This window comes from Myotis brandtii, unplaced genomic scaffold (genome assembly GCF_000412655.1).
Source record: "Myotis brandtii unplaced genomic scaffold, ASM41265v1 scaffold125, whole genome shotgun sequence".
In the NCBI taxonomy this organism is placed as follows: Eukaryota; Metazoa; Chordata; class Mammalia; order Chiroptera; family Vespertilionidae; genus Myotis; species Myotis brandtii.
The window spans coordinates 16,244,844-16,265,109 of record NW_005354385.1 but is presented as its reverse complement, the minus strand read 5'-3'; the positions used below and the strand labels follow the sequence as shown (position 1 = coordinate 16,265,109).

General features: G+C 37.9%; 1 protein-coding gene across 2 annotated transcripts in view; it reads left to right on the top strand.

Moving 5' to 3' along the window:
- Positions 1-2,579: 2,579 nt before the first annotated feature.
- The window catches only part of GRB14 (growth factor receptor-bound protein 14), a 59,233-nt gene continuing 41,546 nt past the window's right edge, over positions 2,580-20,266 (top strand). The window contains exons 1-2 of one of the 2 annotated variants that reach the window (XM_005859383.2): positions 2,580-2,810; positions 18,873-19,029. In XM_005859383.2, coding sequence (XP_005859445.1) covers positions 2,748-2,810; positions 18,873-19,029 — 220 coding nt within the window. In that variant the 5' untranslated portion in view covers positions 2,580-2,747. The remainder of the gene's footprint in view (positions 2,811-18,872; positions 19,030-20,266) is intronic. The other variant, XM_014534141.1, reaches the window with a different exon arrangement.

Sequence of the window (20,266 nt, the reverse complement as noted above, 5' to 3'; positions counted from 1 at the left end):
TTGTATATATATACCATAGCTTTTTAATTCACTCAACTATTGATGGGCACTTGGGTTGCTTACATAGCTTGGCTATCATAGATAATGCTACAATGAACATAGGGGTGCATATATTCTTTCAAATTAGTGTTTTGGGTTTCTTTAAATAAATCCCCAGAAGTGGAATTGCTGGGTCATAAGACAGTTTCATTTTTAATTTTTTGAGGAACCTCCAAACTGTTTTCCACAGTGGTTGTACCAATCTGCATTCCCACTAACAGTGCACGAAGGTTCTCTTTTTTCCACATTCTCTCTAGCACTTATTGTTTGCTGACTTATCGATGATAGCCATTACAATAGGTGTGAGGTGATAGCTCATTGTGGTTTTGATTTGCACTTCTCTTATGATTCGTGATGTTGAACATCTTTTCATATATCTATTGACCATCTGTATGTACTCTTTGGAGAAATGTTTATTCAGGTATTTTTCCCATATTTTAATTGGATTGTTTGTTTGTTTGTTTTTTGTGTTGAGTTGCATGAGTTCTTTATAAATTTTGGATATTAACCCTTTCTTAGATGTATCATTGGTGAATGTCCTCTTATTCAGTAGGTTCTCTTTTCATTTTGTTGATGGTTTCCTTTGCTGTGCAAACCCTTTTCCATTTGATGTAGTCCCATTTGTTTAAATCTATTATGATTTTATTCTTGTATATGGTATAAGGAGGTGGTCTCATTTTTTGGGCATATATTTGTCCAATTTTTCCAACACCATTTATTGGATAGGCTGTGTTTACCCCATTGTATATTTTTGCCTTCTTTTTCAAATATTAATTGACTATAAGGCATGGGTTTATTTCTAGGCTCTCTATTCTGTCTTATTGATATATGTCTGTTTTTATGCCAGTACCTTGCTGTTTTGATTACTATAGCCTTGTAGTATAGTTTGTTATCTGATAGCGTGTTTCTCCAACTTTGTTCGTTTTTCTCAAGATTGCTGTGGCTATTCAGTGTGTTTTGTGATTTTATATACATTTTTGTATTATTTGTTCTAGTTCTGTGAAATACACCTTTGGTGCTTTGATAGGAATTGCACTAAATTTATGGATTGCTTTGGGTAGTATGGACATTTTAACAATGTTAATTTTTCCTATTCATGAGCTTTCATTTATTTGTATCTTCTTCATTTTCTTTCTTCAGTGTCTTATATCTTTCTGAGTACAGTCTTTTACCTCCTTGGTTAAATTTATTTCTAGGTATTTTATTTTATTTTTTGATGCAATTATAACTGTAACTTTTTCTTTAGTTTTCCTTTCTGATGGTTTTTTATTGGTGTACATCTGTGACTTGTTATATCAGGTGAATTTTATTCCCCCTAGATACCATTGTGAGGGATTATAAGTTTTGAAAATCAAAGTAGGAAACCCTAGAGTTTGTGAAGAGTGTAGTGTTCCTCTTTCTTCCTTTCTTTCTTTTTTAATTGAGGAATATGAGATCACCGTGCATATAAAACACACCCAAGTGTAAGGCAGTAAAGTGAACCCTGACTAAAAGCAATCTGGATAATGAAGTGGAAAGTTTGTGTCTGAGTTGCCGAGAATCTTTCATTTTGTCTATGACTACAACAATTATGTTGTGTTCTAGGAATTAAGAGGAGTTCTTCATGATGAAGGCAGGGGGTTCTTCCCATGTGTCATGGTTGAAGAGCACTGAGTAGGTGCTAATTGAAGGATCAGTTCAGGAGAAATTTTATAATTATAAAAACTCGGATTACCTTTGATCATTTTTAATGTTTCTCTTACTTTTTTTTTAGATATTATAGAATTTTTTCTTGTCAGAGAGCAATGTTTAGTTTTGACCCTCCTGCAACTCTCAAAAGCATAGAATACAATTTTTAGTTATTGTAAGAAAAAAGGCAAGATGATCATTAAAATGTTGGTATTGCTTTGAGCAGTGATTATTGTTTAAGTGGTCTTCATTGAACGAAATATGCTAAGTTACACATCTGTGCTTTTTAAAAACAAGCTCTTTAGACTCATAGTACTATCCCTTTTATGTTTAGCATTATTTTTAGGTTGATTGTTTAGGTAATATTCAACAGGAATAGTTAAATGTGTAACCTCACGGATAGCTAAAAGGTCCATGAAACTAAAATATTAGCTGTTTAGGAGATGAAATGCATATAAATATATTAAGAATCTTTTATTATAACTTGCAAATTAGCACTTTTGGACCAATTCTAACTTCAGGATTATTTTTTGTCCCTCTAAAATGCATTCCAGTTGACTCATTTATCAATTTTATGAGTAGCATAAATAAATTTAGTTCATCTGCCTATTTATATACTTTAAGTAGACCAATGTAAACAGTTTCTTATCTGCCATATGTTGAAATGTTTTACTAAAGTAAAGACAAAACTGGCTAGTCAACAAAGATGGCATTGAATTTCATTGTTTTGGAAAAAAAAGCTAAGTGAACTAGATGCCTGTTAATCTGGCTCTTTAAATATCATCAACAAAAGTTTCAGAATGTGTTTCCAAGGACAAAGGCGGAGTTTTCCCGGCTTTGATTGGTCGCTGCTCGGTCCTGTCCTGCAGCCATCCTTAATTGGCTTTGGGTAGATTGGGATCACATAAGCAGGGTGACATTTATTGCTTTCCTACTTGTTTCTTTGCACTGAGCCCTGAGATTCCCAAGGAGTCACTGTAAAAGATTTCTTTCATTTCGTCCATGATCTACGAGAGGGGATCATACTCAGAAGAGCAGGCATGAGCATGAGTGGGAGGAGGGTCACTCTGCCTGCAATCACACCCTTGGTTCTGCAGAAGAGGGTATGTGCTGCTTTTCCTTTATTCCTTGCTGTCTCCCCCCCCCCGCCCCCGCCTTGTTACTGTGTGTTTATTAATATGTTGGAAACTTTAGTTGCATATCCTGAGAGAGACTCTAATTCGTTGAGGCTACAGGTAATTAAAGAATATGCTATTAGCTTAGACTAAGGGAAAAAATAACATCTTTGCTAGAACATCTTTGTAGTAAAAGCTCCCTGTAACAGCAGTTTGGTCTCCATTTCAGGGCATTGTGATTTAGAGACTATTGAAGCTTTTACTCTTTTTTCCCCCCTTCTATTGTAACTTCAGGCCTCTTTGCCTTTAGTGCAATAGGAAATCTGCTAGCTATTATGTTTTCTATTTGTTTACCGAGGAACAGTTTCTTTGTTTGACTATAATTTCTTATACATCCATCTTCACTTTTGTATGGACGGTATATAATTGTTTTTACTGCTTACACATGTAGCTCCAGTTTATTACTCTGTGATATCTACCCATTTGGATTGAGTTTCTCCCTATTTGCTTAAGAAAAACTTCCCAGTAAATTTCCCTGTGAAAGGCCTTTCTGTTAATTATTAATGCAATCAAGCCTGTGTATGAAAATAGTTTTTCTGTTAGTTTTTTGCAAAGATTATTTTCATGTCTTGCAGCAATGTATTTTATAAGGTAATAAATACACTGTGTAATGTACCATTTAAGTAAAACTGAATATACTAAACTTCTCTTGAAATTACACCAAATAAGAATATTGTATTGAATTCTTTAAAGAATCAAATCTCTTGCATAGAAAAAGAAAGCACAAAAACACATTTTTGGCAATATTTTCTCTGAATTATTTTGGTGCTACTAGAAACTGCAATATTTATTTCCATGCCTGACTTTTAATAGTTAACTGTTGGTTAACTATTAGTGTGTTCCACTAAGTCAAAGGTCATGGTTTAATTTATTTGAAAATGACAACTGTAACGATTAAGATGAATTTTTAAAAATAGAAGTATCTCTCTTTTGTTATTTTCAACTTTTAGGTTTTCAACTTACTTTCTTATCCTATCCACCAATTTATTCACTACGGACATTTTACTTGGCACTGGAATAGTATAAGGTAATTTTGCCAACATTTGTTTGCAATCTTTCTTGATGCCTTTCTTTCATTTTATTATTATTTTTTAATATATTTTTATTGATTTCAGAGAGGAAGGAAGAGGGGGAGAGAGATAGAAACATCAATGATGAGAGAGAAGCATTGATCAACTAGCCTCCTGCACCCCCCCCCGCCCCCCCGGGAATTGAGCCCACAACCCGGGCATGTGCCCTGACCTGGAATTGAACCATGACCTTCCTGGTTCATAGTTGGATGCTCAACCACTGAGCAACACTGGCCTTTTCTATCATTTTAAGCAAATTTAATTTAAAATATTTTGCTTTGAATCTTTATTTTGATTTAGGATTGGCAGTGCATTGATGATGACCATATAGGTTTTCTTAATCATTGGGGATGTGGAAAGGCACATTAACATATATCAAATCTATGTTCTTACGTTTTTCTTCTTTGTCCAGTTAATATTGCAGTGTAGATTGACCATGAAATGCTCATGAGGATTTTTGGACAGTGTGCTGGTGTGGTGGAAAGCATACCACCTGGACTCTCCATTGATTGACTCTGTGACCTTGGCACGTCACTTAAACTCTCAGAGACATTATTTCCTCACCTGGATGAGAACAGCTGAGAGATTTTCATTCAGTGCTCTCTTAAGTCTTATTTGCATGTAATTCTGTAAATCAAATAATATATTTTGCATTTTCATAGTTATAGAAAATATTGAAACCATTTTTTTATTTTCTTAGAATATAAAACATTACAAAAAGGTGCTGTCATTTTTAAAGATTTTGAGCAGTTAGTCTAGGCCCTTCCACAAAATACCAACTTATGCGCATGGGCCACGAAGTTTCAATCGCAGGTCTAGGGAAAGTAGTATGAGTACACCATGGCTCTGCCTGGTGAGTAGCAAACCAAGCATACTCTGGGAAGCCGTGATTATAACTGATGTTAGTTCTGAGCTGCCACTGGACACATCATTGGGATTTCTCTTGGTCTTTTGATAATAAGCTTCTTGCTAGGTTTCTATTATAATAATTACAGAAATCAAAATTCCCTAAGCCCAAATCTATGTTACTCCTTTCCATTGAGTACAGGTATTAAATGTTCATATATTTTAGCACATTGTCATTTGCAGAAAGCACTTCTTTCACCTGATATTGTAACCCCCAAAGGACCCAAAGGACCCATCTATAATAATAAAAGCGTAATATGCTAATTAGACCAGATGTCCTTCCAGACATCCTTCTGGACGACCTTCCAGACGAAGCCAAGGCTGGAGGGACGTCCCGGTTCCAGGTGCCAGAGGGAAGCCTGGGTCCTGGGTGCCAGAAGGAAGCCGGGATCCCGGGTACCAGAGGGAAGCTGGTGCCAGCAGCTGGGGGAAGGAAGGCCTACTCTTGCATGAATTTTGTGCATCGGGCCTCTAGTTGTGTATAAAATTGTTCCGAAAATTTTAGAACCTCTTATTTAAAAAATCAAAAAAATTTAAAAACCTCTTATTTTTCTGACTAAAAAACATACACCTGCTCTGGTTACAGCATACTTCTCCCCCCCCCCCCCCCAAGATAGAAAATCATTCCACACTTGTAATTAACTTGTCATTTCCTGTATGCACCATAATATGATGCTCTTACAAATCAGTACAAGCATTTCTCAGAGTGTTTTGGGAGCAGCTTTTTACGTTCCCAAGAAGGCAGGTACTTTCCCCACAGGTTTGGCATAAAGTTTGCTCATCTTTAAGGAGTAGTTCTTGCAAAATAACTTGCCAACTGGAATCCTAATCATTTGAAAAGCTGAGGGCATTTCTGAAAATGCTCAGCAGCACTAAGGAGCACATTTCTAACCAGCTAGTGTATCTGGCTGTAAGTCTCCTGGGAGTGACTGGGAACTTGAATTTTAAATATGGCCCTCAACATTGTATGGGTCTTTTTTTGTGGCAGATCAAATACACTTTGATTTTTGAGGAGCAGAGTATTTTGGTAGATTTCCCGTCAAGCAAATTGTAAATAAATTTTTGGCTTTCTCTAATTGTATTTAGAACTGATTTCCTTGATTCTAATGAATCGAAATTCTAGTGAAGATGGTTTTATCACGTCTCTTATAAATTATCACATCCTCACCAAAGGTTTGGAATGAATTTTTTACCTCATTTTTTCTCAGATAACTACTAGGTTATGCTTTTTTTTTTTTTTTCAGATGAGAAGACTGAGTCTCATGGGTGTTGAGTGACTTATGCAGGGTCACTCAAAAGGTCAATGCCAAAGCTAGAAATAGAATCTAGGTCTTGTGACTTCGTGTGTTTCTCCTAGATACCTGTTACCTCCTGAAGTTAATATGTCAATGAAATTGCCTTATAGTGTGTGTAGTTGCCATTCAACTTCTAGTCTGAAAGTAGTTTAGGCAAATTCTTTCATCTTTCTTTGTACCTCCGCCAACTCCCATATGCTCTAGTGTAGAAAACATATTATTCAGAAAGCAATTGCAGGCAACAGAATGAGTGTGTTTGTGTGCCTGTGTGTGTGTGTGTGTGTGTGTGTGTGTGTGTGAGAGAGAGAGAGAGAGAGAGATTGATTTAGAGAGACAATTTATACCCAGAGCTCTAGATTGGTACATTGCATCAAGAAAACATTTTAAGGTTCCAAAGAGTTAACTAAAGACTCAAGCTAACTAACTTGTAAGGTATACATTAAGTGCAAAATAAAATCGGCATTTTTTATAGAAAGGCTGCAAAGTCATAAGGCCAGATGTCTATATTCTGATTCTGTGGGTAGAAATGTTTCATGCCTCTATCAGATTAATGTTGTTTTGTAGATTATGCTTACAGGCATTTCTGCATTCTTTATCTGGACTTTAGTTACAGATATATTGATAAACACACACAATCCTGAAGAGTCTCAAATCTCAGAGGAAAAGGAATAATTTTTAGAATATATTTTTCTTAAGATTCATATCCTTTTGAAAATATGAAGTTCGTGAGTATAATATGGAGTAATGCCATTTAACAGAATATTCAGTCCCCCTCTATACAAGAGAATAGTTATATTCATTTCCTTCATACAATTAGAATCATTGCTATATTTAAAAAAACTGAACATGATTTTGCAAAGAATGAAACATCCTATCACTATTTTGTCCAGAACCTTTCAAGTACGTACAGAATAATCCAAATGTATGTTGCATTCACTGTGCTTCAAGGCCTGGACCTACTGCAGTTCCCTAGCTTCACGTGACACCTCCCTCCAGCACATTGTTTTTCTCCTTGTGCTCCCAGCAGCATTCACTGTTTGTCCTTCTGTGCTCCCAGTCTTGTGCTCAGTGGCCTATAGACCACTCCAGGCTCCTGTTTGCTTTTCCGAAAGGTTGCTTCTTGCCTGTGTCTGAGCTCTCGTACCATCTTGAAGCCTGGAATACTCTTTCTCATCCATTGTAATGGTATCTCGATTCAGCATCAGTGGACATGCCTTTGTTACTCATTTCTCAATTCAGTATCTACTGTCATGTGACCAATTTTATTGTTACCTTTTACGATATTTAAGTCTTATTAGCTATCTTATGCTTTCTGGCTTTTCAAATTTGACTTCAAGTCTTCTTTGTGTATCTTGGGTATTTTTTGTATATCTTATCCTATGTGGTTTTTAAAATTTGTCTCTTTTTGTCTTCCAACTAGGTTTTTAAAATTTAAGGGAAAGGCTCTTCAAACAAACTGCTTTGTCAGTTACAGGCTGAATTAAATTTTAAGTAATCATAAAACTCAAAAGAAGCATATTAAACAGGGAAGATACTTATTTTTCTTTTACTTTACAGGAAGAATCAGTCCAAAGCTGATGTGGCAGCCTCAGCTTCTTGCTTTCTCTTACATCTTCCTTAGTGTGTGTCCCTTCCCTTTTATGGAAAGATAAATGCAAATCTGCAGGCATCCTGTTCACCTTCCCGGCATACAGCATGGGGAGGACCTAGGGTAGGGGTGGGCAAACTTTTTGACTCGAGGGCCACAATGGGTTCTTAAACTGGACCGGAGGGCCGGAACAAAAGCATGGATGGAGTGTTTGTGTGAACTAATATAAATTCAAAGTAAACATCATTAAATAAAAGGGTACGGTCTTTTTTTTTTTAGTTTTATTCATTTCAAAAGGGCCGGATCCTTGCCCACGGCTGCTCTAGAGTGATGCTTTCTTAATGCAAATAACTCACCTGCATTGGCTTTAAGGTCTTCAGGTGTGACCATGACAACAAATCGGATTGCACGTTCATTTCGAAACATCTCGTAGGACCACCGACGGATAGACCGCTCAAATGGGCCGGATCCGGCCCGCGGGCCGTAGTTTGCCCACGGCTGACTAGGGCATGCTGGCCAGTTCTGTGGGATGTTAGTGTGCTGCTCCGAGTTAACCAGGAGCATCTGCTTATGTCCTACTGGCCAGGCCTGTGTCACATGGTCAACCCTGGACACAAGGGAGGCCAGGAAATGTAGGTCTTGAACTCAACTCATTGCCCTCCTCAAATCCTCATCCAATCAGGATTATAGGAGGGGAGAGGGGAAGCGTGGCTCCTGGTGGGCAGCTGGCCATCTCCACTACAAGTACCTTGGCTGTATTAGGCATCCAGTATGTATTTGTCCCTTGGATTTTTATTGTTGTTACGACAGATACAAAATATGATTATGCTCTTTGAACAAATGTTTTCTATTTCTTGTATGCAGATAGTAGAAGGGGTGCTGAGTGGGGAGAGAGCAGGTTTCCTGAGTAGGGGAGTTAGAGAAAATCCACATATGGGGCCCTGGATTCAGATGGTTGGCTTGCTTGGAAGGTGGCCACGAGGTGGTAGTGAGTATAATTATTGCCCAGAGCTCTCGTTCTTGCCAAACCTTGATATTTCTGCTGCCCTTTTAATTTTTAATATGGGGTAACTTACTTGCATATTCACCCAGGAAGGGTGCCACTGAGATGAGTGGGTTTTGTGTTTTTACAAAGTATTTTTTTCTTTTTTTTTCCTGAGAAGTGAGTTTTTGAGAAGTGGTGTAGTAGAGATCGTGTGTTTTGGAGCCAGGAAGTCCTGAGTGTGAGCTCAGCTCTGTCACTGACCAGTGGTATGACTTAACGTGCCTCTTTTAAACCTTTCTGAGAATCAGTTTTTCTGTCTTGGAGATAATGATGCTTCTATACAGAACAGTTGTGAGGATAAGTAGTGTAGATATTTAAAAATACTTGCCATGTAGGAGTTCAACAAATGTGAATTGCTACCCCCCTTCCAATTTGTAAAATGACATGTTTTACTAGATTCATAAACACTTAAAAATCTCCCTATTTCTATGAGTGGACTTTAATTTGAATTAAAAAAATTTAAACCAACTATTATATGCTGATAAGTGGTTGTTAGGTGATAATAGGCGGTCCTGTTATTTCTCCTTTTTCTCTCCTAGGGACTATCTGGTAAGGACTCATGGGTTGTATATTTGAAAGAAGTAGAATTGTGCCTTGTGTGTAGACATGTCTCAGTAGACAGAGGTGTCATTGCTGTAATGTTAGTGACATGATGGCAGGGCTGTGTCACTTTTCATCATCACTGGACTTAAGTGTCTGGCACAGGGAAGGTGCAGAGTGGGTTTAAATTACTATCAGTTCAACAAACACAATTTTTAACAAAATAAAATTGGGCTCTTCTGGCACTCACCTGCTGTTGACCTTTCTTCTCTACGTTTGTCTGTCTGAGGCATTCACATCATTTTTCTTGGGTTTCATAACTTGTGGTATAAAGTCATGTGCTCAAGGCCCACCTCGGCTGATCCACCTGCCTTTTTGTTAGCGTATCCAGCCCCAGCTTGCTGCTGCGGACAGTTTGGTGTGCTCACTGCCTTCCACACACACCAATAAAGATAAAAACAGCCATCAGCTGTTCAGCACTGATTACACATTCTCTTTAATCCTCATAAGAACCCTGTGAGGTTGAGGGACAAGTTGGGAGGAGGAAAATGAGGCTTGTAGAGGATAAGTGTCTTACCCAAAGTACACCACTAATGTCAAAGCACTTCTCTAATATCAACTGAGTGCTATCAGTTTGCTAGCAGTTGGTCCATGTTCCAGAATGAGGAATCTGAGGCTTGTGGCTGATGAGCTGGCGGTCTAGGATCTGCTCACAGAGCGGGCTCCAGCGTCCATCACTGCTGTGAGCACCTGGACTGAACCTGCAAGAGAACAGGGCCCGTGCCCCATATCACTTTGTAAACGACAGCACTTGGTCCACATTTGGCAGTGAAGGCAGATTAAAAATAGCTGGCTGGTTAGCAGTCTCAGACTCTTGCTGGGGCAGTCTTACGGCTGGTCTCCTGGCCGTGCCCCAGCAGCCTAAGCCAAATAGAGAAAATAAGAATCTCTTTTTGGCAGAAAAGGGAAGCAAGACCTTTGGTAATTTCAGATATTAAACCCTCTGAGAGGATAAAGATTTTCTACCCCTGTAGGATATTAAAAATGCTTGCTCTTAAGACAGCTCCAAAAGAGAAGTTAAAAAACCATTTTGGCAAAAATGGCATTGTTAGTAAGTGATTATAACTTCCTACTAGGACATCCATATTTGGACATATACATCCAGTCGTGTTTGTGAACATGTCAGGAATAGTATCTCTTTGTTTCAGAAGTCAAATTAGTTTAGGTAGTTCTGTCAAGATTTGAAGAAAAATTTTGACTTTACCATTCTAAATGCCAGAAAGAACCTCCCTTTGAGATTCCTGGTGAGGTGACTTCACACACACACACACACACACACACACACACACACACAGTATGTACAAACAAATTCATATTGAAGTTTGAGATGTAGACATGATTTACCTTAAAAATTCAAAGAATTAAGAATATTTAAAAACAGATTTAAACTGTATTACAAAGCTTATAATTATATTAAGCAGGACCTCCATAGGGTTAATAGTGTTCAAGTTGTAATTTGCAAACCATCTTATTTTTTCCTCTTTTTTTCACCCACTGGGAAATCAAGACTCCCTCTGCTGGCTATTACAGTATATGCAACTTTCCTGGCAAATTATGCTAAGAAAAATGAAACAAAGGAAAACATTTTTGGACATTCAAAAAGCTAGGTCTTTGGGACACAAAAGCATTTTTATGTTCTGGTGTTCAGTTATCTAACACTTGCATCTGCGATGTTCTGTAGAAGTAGCAGCTTAAAGGAGCACGCAAGTTGGATGAGCGGAGTGGAGGGAACAGGATCAGGTAGGAGCCCAGAGACAGGTTCCACTGCCGGCTCTGCCAGTGACCAGCTGGGATCCCTGGGCAAGTCACACCCTCTCCAGCCTCAGCTTCTTCACTGGTAAAATGAGAGGATTTTAGTGTCTGTTCTCCAAGAGCCCATCTAATGGTTACATTTTCAGATTCTAACAGCATTGATTCCATTGCTTTCACAGGAATATGTGCTACACGTGTTTCACACCGACATAAAGTAAATACTTAGGAAAATGAAGCAAAGGTAAAATTACAAAAATATATACAGATCATTTGTTCCTCATGCTGTCACAGCATGGCAATGTTAGGTTTGGAAAGTGATATTTTGTTTGCTATTATAAGTTTGTAAAATAATACCCCCACATGTCCCAGAAAGACCGAAAACAGCCTGTTTCATTGATTCTGTGAAACCTTAAATTATAAGACGCATCATTATTTTAGATGTTTCTAATTAAACTATGACCAGCCACTGGTGGTAAATTACATCTAAGTTTCAGGGAGGTCAAATGTGAGAAAATGTGCTTATAGGAATCCGGGAGATAAGGTAATGCCTAACAGCGCTTCAGCTGATGCCAGCCAGCTCAGGAATTGAACAGTGTGATGTGTCCTGGCTTCCAATAAATCTCTTTCCTGCCCTGGTGTTTCCCCCTCTGTCTTCTAAACACTCGTCCTCTCCTCTTCAACTTGCCTTTCTTTCTCACCATGTGAGACGGTTTTTAACTTTTTCGCTGAGACATGTCCGGTGGTTATTCTGGGAAGAAATGATTGCTTAAAAGGTGAAATGAGACACTGGGGCAACACTGCATCCAACATAAGCATGACCAGTGGTTTTTTGCTTTAAATATGAATACGCATTACCACTTGCGAAGGTCTTTTCACTTTGAGGAGGGATTAGTCAGTACTGGCATCTTCTCGGGAATTGAATGTGTTTCAAGAACACCAGGCCTCAGAGAACACTCCTTTGATGGAGTCATCGGACGCTTTAGGGTGGGATTTGGGATTTGACCCCCTTTATTTTTCATATTGGATTTAGGTTCTAGGATAACATTTATATGTGCATATGTATATGCGTGTGTCCCTCTACATCCATGCTTTAGGATATTTTTGGACTTAGTTTTTAGTTTGACTTCTTTCATGATGAAATTGGAGCTGTGTGGTATGTTTTTTTAATACTTTTTTTTAAACCACATAACAGAGCAAACTGAAAGAGCTTCCAATTTCTCTTTGTAACATCTCATCCCCTCTAGGGAGAAAGGAGGCTCAAGGAAGGGACAGTCTGCAAGGCTCTTGGCCTGAGGCAAGGATTGCAGAAAAGTAGAGAACAGAGTAGGGGAGTAGAGGAGAGCAGAGGGGCCCTGAGGAACTTTCTGGGCCTCCCTGTCCCAGCAGACTGTCTTTCTTCCCTTGGTTGGAAGCCTAGATGTGGCCTGATTTGGCAGTGTCACTGATCCAAGCTGCCAGGTGTGGCCATGCTAAATCCTCTGCCCTGCCAAGTGTGGCATTTCCGGTAGTGAGGCCATACTGGTCCTCTTTGGCCTGGCCTGATGCTGGCCGGGACACGCATTCATACCCAGAACCCCTGTAAGATCTATATGGGCCACAATAACACAGGTCCTTTCACCCTGGATTAGTTCATCTCTTTACCCCGTCATGCCCTGTGATTTTCCTGTGGAAATGTAGTAACATGGGAACGGACACAATTCAGTTTTTGCAGGGGAGGCATGGGGGTGATTCATCTTGTGACCTTGAGGATTGCAGACTCATAGGAAGAGCCTGGGCCAGTGGTGACTTGATGACATCGCATCACCAAAGCCCCAAACTGCCTGCCTCTGGTTTCGAATGTGAGAAGAAACAACATGACACCTAAATTGTGTCGGGTAGCTTTTCTGTTACTTGTAGCTGGACTGCTTCCTAAATGATTAAATCATCCTGTGGTTACTTATCCTTATTTTTTTACCTCTTTGTAATCATCTGCTTGTAAAACTATCATTTACTAGTAAGTGTAATTCTATATTTTCATTCATTGAAAAAAGGTACCCTGTCATTCATGTGTCTTAAAAATGATCCCTTGTTGTAGTGGCCCCCTCTCTAGTTTGCACTGATGGGAACCAGTGTTTGGCAGTGCTGGGCAATGATGCTTCTTCCACAGGCACCTGTGATTGCTCAGCTGGTCCTCATAACTTTGTCCCTCTGATCTTGGCATAGTGCTCTGTGTACTGGTTCTCTACATAATTTTGCTCTTTCAGTCCTCGGTATCTTTGCTCATAATATTTGTCCCACTCAGATATCCTCCTCCCTTCTTCTTTTTTTTTGCATTTTCACAGATTCCCAGGGGTGACATGGACCATTGAAGTCACCGGGCCCACCTTTGTTTGCTTCACATATTTCATGAAACCTTGCCTATCTTTTCTGTTTGGTCCATATGTTTCTGTTCTTTAGAAGTTTGCAGACCTTGCCCTAGCCAATTTGCTCAGTAGATAGAGCATCAGCCTGTGGACTGAAGGGTCCTGGGTTCGATTCTTGTCAAGAGCATATGCTCAGGTTGCGGGCTTGATCCCAAGTAGGGGGTATGCAGGAAGCAGCAGATCAATGATTCTCTCTCATCATTGATGTTTCTATCTCTCTCTCCCTCTCCCTACCTCTCTGAAATCAATAAAAAATATATATTTAGAAGTTTTCAGACCTTGTGAGGTTTCAAAGCTGCTATTTTGGAATCCCTAATATTGTTTCCTATAGGGCTACACATGATGGTTTCATTCATCACTAAAAAATGTTTGTTTGTTCACTATGTGCCCGGAGCTGTGCTAACTGCTGGGGATATAATGGGAAGCAAACATTGACATCATCCCTGCAATCATGCAGTCTTCTGAGGTTGGTGTATAGTAATTACATATTCGCACACCTGCATACGTGGAGCAAAGGGCCTGGAATTAAACTGGGAGAGTCACCGAGAGCTTCCCAGCAGAAATAACGGTTATCTGAATGGGGTGTTTAGAGAAGGTGGAGAAGCAGTGTTCCAGTAGAAGGTGGAGAGAGTGGTCTAGGCAGCAGAAATAAGTATATGCAAATGTCCTGTGACAGGAAAGAGCATGGCTATTTCAAGAAACTTGAGAAAAAGTATGGTTAGAGATCAAGAATGAGAAAGGGATCCTAGGGAATAAAGTTGAAAGGGGCTACCGGGATTTGGAATGGACCTGTTTGTGTCAATCAATTTCTGTATTATTTATATTGATGGTATGTTTTGAGTTGATATAACTAATTGGACATGTACTGCTCCTGGTGAAGTAAAATGTATTGTTGAAGATCTCTTGATAGAAAGAATTTAAGACTCCTTACTACTTGATTTCTCTAGACTATATACTATTTTACTCTAGATAAGTATTTGACAGCTAGCAAAATAATTCAGGATGGTAGTAGGAAACAACAGCTTTTCTTGAGCTGTTAGGGTCTTTTGGAACAATCTTTCTTAAAAATTATAACATTCTGTTAGAGATTTAGAATAAGTACTGATGAATATATTATTTTCCATTCTCTTCAAGGGAACACAATAAGTTGCTTAATTCAGAATATCTGAGATGTCTACTCTTATCTTAGGACACTGTGTTCCTTATTTAGAAGAATGTAAAAACCCAGGGCTACTCTGACCTCGATTAAAAATATTTCATATGACTTAGGCACAGTTGCATTTGTATTAAAATAATAGAGGAAAAAAACAAGCATTAAAAGATGGCTTTATAATCCTACTGTACTTGGATGGTAAACTTTTAAAGAGTTGTACAAATAAGCTTTATTTTGGGATATAGTTGAGAGCAAGTTTCTATGGTTCTTGTTCCTTATTTTCTATTATATATAAATAATATATATATATATATAATTAATAGATATAATAAATGAATGATTTTTTCCATTTAAAAGTTATATATACTTTTCATCATGATAAGATCTTGGTATTAAATGTGGTGTTTAAATTATTTTAAGCTAAATATTAAATATACTTAATATTTGGGTGCTCTGTTTAATAAGAATTAGATGTGGTACTTAAAGGTAGTTAATGGGAAAATGAAATTTGTGACCTTAAAATTGAAACTTTGACCAGAAGATAATAATATCCAACTGAGCCACACCAAGCCAGGGCTCAACGGTTTCCTTCCTCCCTCCCTCCCTTTCTTTCTTTCTTTCTTTCTTTCTTTCTTTCTTTCTTTGTTTCTTTCTTTCTTTCTTTTCTTTCTTTCCCTTACTTTATCATCTGGATTCTTGCTCATATATTTGTTTAATCAATGCTTTTTTAAAAATAAATTTATTAGGGTGACATTGGTTAATAAAATTATATGTTTCAAGTATACAATTAATTCTATGATACATCATCTGTATATTGCATTGTGTGCCCACCATCCAAAGTCAAATCTTCCATCACCATATATTTTACCCCCTTTACCCTTTCCTACACCTCTTCTTTCTGGTAACCACCATACTGTTGTCTGTGTATATGAGTTTTTGTCTAGCCTTTTTTTTTTTTTAACCTGCTGAATGATTATACCTCTTCTCTCCTCCCTTCTCTGGATAAATGGGGGGAAGCTATCCAGTAGCTAGATGCTTACCTATGGATCCAGTGCCCTTTCTGCTTGATGGTGTTGCCAAATGACCAGATGAAAACCCTGAATACCTTTGAAATACCCTGTATGGACTAGGTTGGAAAAGGACATGGCTCTCCCTGCCATCACATTCCTGGGGTCTGCAGGGAGGAGGGGAAGGGCTGACTGTTCAGCCCCTGCCCAGGGCTTTCCTAAGGCATTTCCTATAGTCTCTTCTGAGCATCAGAATCTCCGGTGATTATAGAGATAAATACTTGGTGTGCTTTGGGAGCAACGTAATATATATTGAGTTGACTTTCAAACTGGATCTCTTGACTTTATTTTTTCAGAAATGGCCTTTGTCTTATTTTTTAAATATTCTGTGTCTTTTAGTCTCAAGACTTCAGAGGCCTCAAGACTTTTCCTGAAAAGTTAACCGTGTCTTGCTGTCTCTATATGAACATTGTTGTGTCTACTGTTTTAAAAATGGGTTATGTTACTCTTTTATCTCTTGCCTCCACTTAATTTTTAAGGAGGGCAGTGGAGGGGAGTTGGGTAGAAAGTGTATCAACTGCCTTGATAAGGATGTCAGCCAAAACAGAGATCTGCTCCACCCACATTCCAGCACACCCCCTGCAGCGGCTACTCTATCTGTGTATTACATTTTCATTGCTCTGTGCCATGTGCTTCCAGAGCAGTTTTTTAATCTGTAAACCACTCCAAAGGCCAAGGTTGCTCTGATAGCCAGGATTGCAGCGACATGCAAGGGCTTCCAGAACACAGCCTGTATGTCTACACAGTTGGCTGTCCTTGGGCGCTCTGTTTATGCTGGTGGGATGTTGTAGACAGACCTTATCAGTACATGTCTCTCTTGCTAGCCAAGTGTTTGTTCACTGATGAAACAAAAGGAGTTTTTATTCTTCTTTAGGATCTAGGCAGTATTTCTTCCTGCCGGTATACAGTTTCAAATGATCTTGTGGGTAAATTGATATGATTAATATTCTTCTCTCCCCATTTTTTAACGTTATAAAATAAGCTGGGAATTGGGGCTACTGAACTGGAAATGTATAATATCCCTTTGTTAAATAGCATGATGATATGATCTTCCACTCTCTTTTTTACCTCTCAGTGTATAAAGAACACAGGAGACTGGTACTTTGCGATAGCGATTCTTAAGAACAGTTCTGTTATTTGGTTTTTACATGATCACAAAAGCTTTTAACTTAGTTTTAAAAGCTATTTAAGTCATGTAGTTTTTCTGGTGACTTGAATTTTTTCTCACATGGGAAGTTTTAGTGAAGTGATACTTTTGGCAAGAGGCACATTAAACTCTGTTAGAGAGTTTAGGCTTGGATTAACTTTCTCTTTTTCATAACCTTTAAGGAGAAATAAATAGAAATAAAATGAGACTTTTAACAAAGGCATCCCATTGGTAGTGTAAGGGATTTTTCATAGTTACCGAAAAGATCTAAGAGATGACAGGGACTTACTACCATGGAATATCAAACAAAATAAAACTTTTTATTTTTGTTTAAATTCTTTATTATTGAAAGTATTATATGTTTCCTTTTTAACCAAAATATAATTTTATTATTCACAGATGAATGTATATTTTGGATAAATGTCAGAATTAAGTAGGATTTTTTGAAAAGTACCGGTTTGAAAACTATTACATTTTGCTCTCAGCAGGTGTTATTTATTTAAAATGAGTACTTGTTCCTATTCCAGACATTTAAGTTGGCCTAGCTCTTCTAAATTTATGTGTCTTGATTCTTGGCAACTTATTTTGTTCAAATTTGTACCAGCACAGTTTGAAGAAAATCCTGGCTTTCTGGGTTGGTTAGAAATCCTTTTCATTTTCCCCATCTTTACCTCTTGCTCTGCCCTTCCCTCTTCGTGAATTTGGCTTAAGCTTCAGAATGTTTGCAATTTTTCGTTTACTTAGCCCCTCTGATATAAAAGATAGAGTATGAAAAATAAAAGGCATGCTCCTGTTTACTGTAAGAAAACAAGGGGGAGTCAGGAAATGCAGGGAACCCTTTTAGCAGCCACCAGGTCATTCCCAGCCCCCCAGTTTCCTGGTGTGGAATGTGCAGCTGGTGTCTGAGGAAACTGAAACCATAGCTCGTCTTTAGGCTTGGCTCTCCTTGTCCTCTCAAGACTGGTCATCTTCATATTGCTTTTGGCAGGAGCACCCTCCAGTGCTCGGTCCAGTCATTAATCACAGCAGCATGGGTATGGACAGCATCCTTTAGAGTCCCAACAGGGGACTCTAGCACAGATACAGACGCTGAAGGTGCACTCTTAAGAGCAATGGCTTACCCAGATGCAATCATGATTCCAAACAGATCTTGGGATCTTAGGGACCCACGTGTATTAACCACAAAATAAGTGAACTGAAATGAAAGCTCAGACAATCACATCTGACTAAAACTCAGAACTGCCACTAATGATTGGCAATGTCGACTGGGATTATTAGTATGAAAAATTATATATGAGTTTCTCATTGAGAAGAATTTGACAGGAGATTTCTGCGGGCTAGGCTTGGAAGTGCAAAATTGAATGGGCTTATATTTCATCTACTAAAACACAGTCTCATGGCCACAAGTAATTGCAAGGAAGAAAAGAAAAAGGATTTAGTGAACTTTTAGCAAGTCTTTGGCAAAACTACCATACTTGAAATAGAGAAATCTTTTCAAAAAGTCTGATTTTCTTTACTGCTTTTACTGTTAGAGTATATCTGGGAATAAATCACCCACGTTACTTGGATTATTTATAGGATTTAAATATGACATAGAAAATTTAAAATATTGATAAGAGATACAGAACTTTTGAATAGACCAGAGTGGTAGAGAAAGATCATCTTCTTATAATTAACTTAATTAACATGTAACATTATATCCTTCATAGTTGCTAATGGCTTTAAATGGTCTTTGTCCTCTAGTTTAGACATGGAAGAAAAGAGTGGAAATTGTTGGATAAAGTGACTGTGACATGTTGTAAACAAGTCTTGGGATAAGTAATCATTCACTTAATGTATAAATAAATTAGATGTTGATCAAAATGTATAAGCAATTTATAATCAGCTCAACCAATAAGTTTGATGACTTCCTATAATGTTTCTAATATAATATTTTAGCTTATTTTCTTATTTCTACCTACACAGGTAATTAAAATCTACAGCGAAGATGAAACGAGCAGGGCTTTAGAGGTGCCCAGTGATATAACTGCCCGAGATGTTTGCCAGCTGTTGATCCTGAAGTGTCATTACGTTGATGACCACTGCTGGACCCTTTTTGAGCATCTGACTCTCCTAGGTCTAGGTAAGGACACAGAATCATGGTCACATCATTGCTCTTCTGTTCCTTATAGTTTTTATCATATGGCAAAAATTTTCTTCAGATACAGAAAAATAAAAGAAAATAATGAATAGTTCTTTATTCTTTTTACTTTTGGTATTGGCAGTGGAAAGATGAAAATGGTAGAACAAAATGGACATAAGGATAATAATATTACACATTTACCACCCTTGTTTTTTAAATAATGATTTATGGGAATTTTAGAGCTAGAACATTGAGTCTAAATTGATGGAAGGATATATTTCATAATAATTTTTAGTAGCACAATTAACACTTTTAAAGAAGTTAATAAATAAACTGTTATTTGGAATATTTTTTGAATTGATTATAGGACAGATATGGGGAGTATCCACGGTGGTGGTTCTTTTTAAGGGAGCATACACCCTAAACTTTTCTTGAGGAAATAAGTAACTCCTTCACATTTTAAAATCATAAACATAAAGAGTAACTTTAAAAATTTTTAAAATTGAAAATGCATTGTTGTATTGTGATTCATAGAGGGCTTTTGTTTATTTTTCCAAATCTTTTAATGAGTTATACATTTTTTTCATTCTTCTGCTAGAGTGAGACAGGATTGGCAACAATTTTATCTCCCCCCTCTTTTGTCTCCCCTTTCTAATTTTTGCATATATCAGTGTTAAAAAACAAGTTCCCATAATAAGTAGATGAGAAAGGAAGACGTTACAGCAATGCTGTTCAATGCTTTGAATTCTGCATTAATTTCCTGCAGCCACTGTAACAAATTACTACAAACTAAGTGGCTTAGAACAACTAAATATTTATTCTCTCGCAGTCTGGAGGCCAGGAGTCTGAAATCAGTATTGCTGATTCCTCAGCTGAAATGAAGGTATTGTTAGGAGGCTCTTCCCCTGCAGACTTCAGCAGAGAATCTTCCTGCTTCTGGGGACAGCTGCCGTTCCCTGGCTTATGTCTCTATCACTTACGTCGCCACCTGTGTCGTCATCATGTTGCTGTCTCCTCTTCTGTCTTTCACATCTCCTTTTGCCTCTCTACCAGTAGCACTTAGGGTCTACCCAAGTTATCAGGAGAATGTCCTCGTTGCAAGTTCCTTAACACAATCATAGCTGCAAAGTCCTTTTAATTTCATTTTTTTTTTTTTGCTATGCAAGGTAACAGTCATAGGTTCCAGGGATTAAGATATATATGTATGTATGTATGTGTATATATATATATATATATA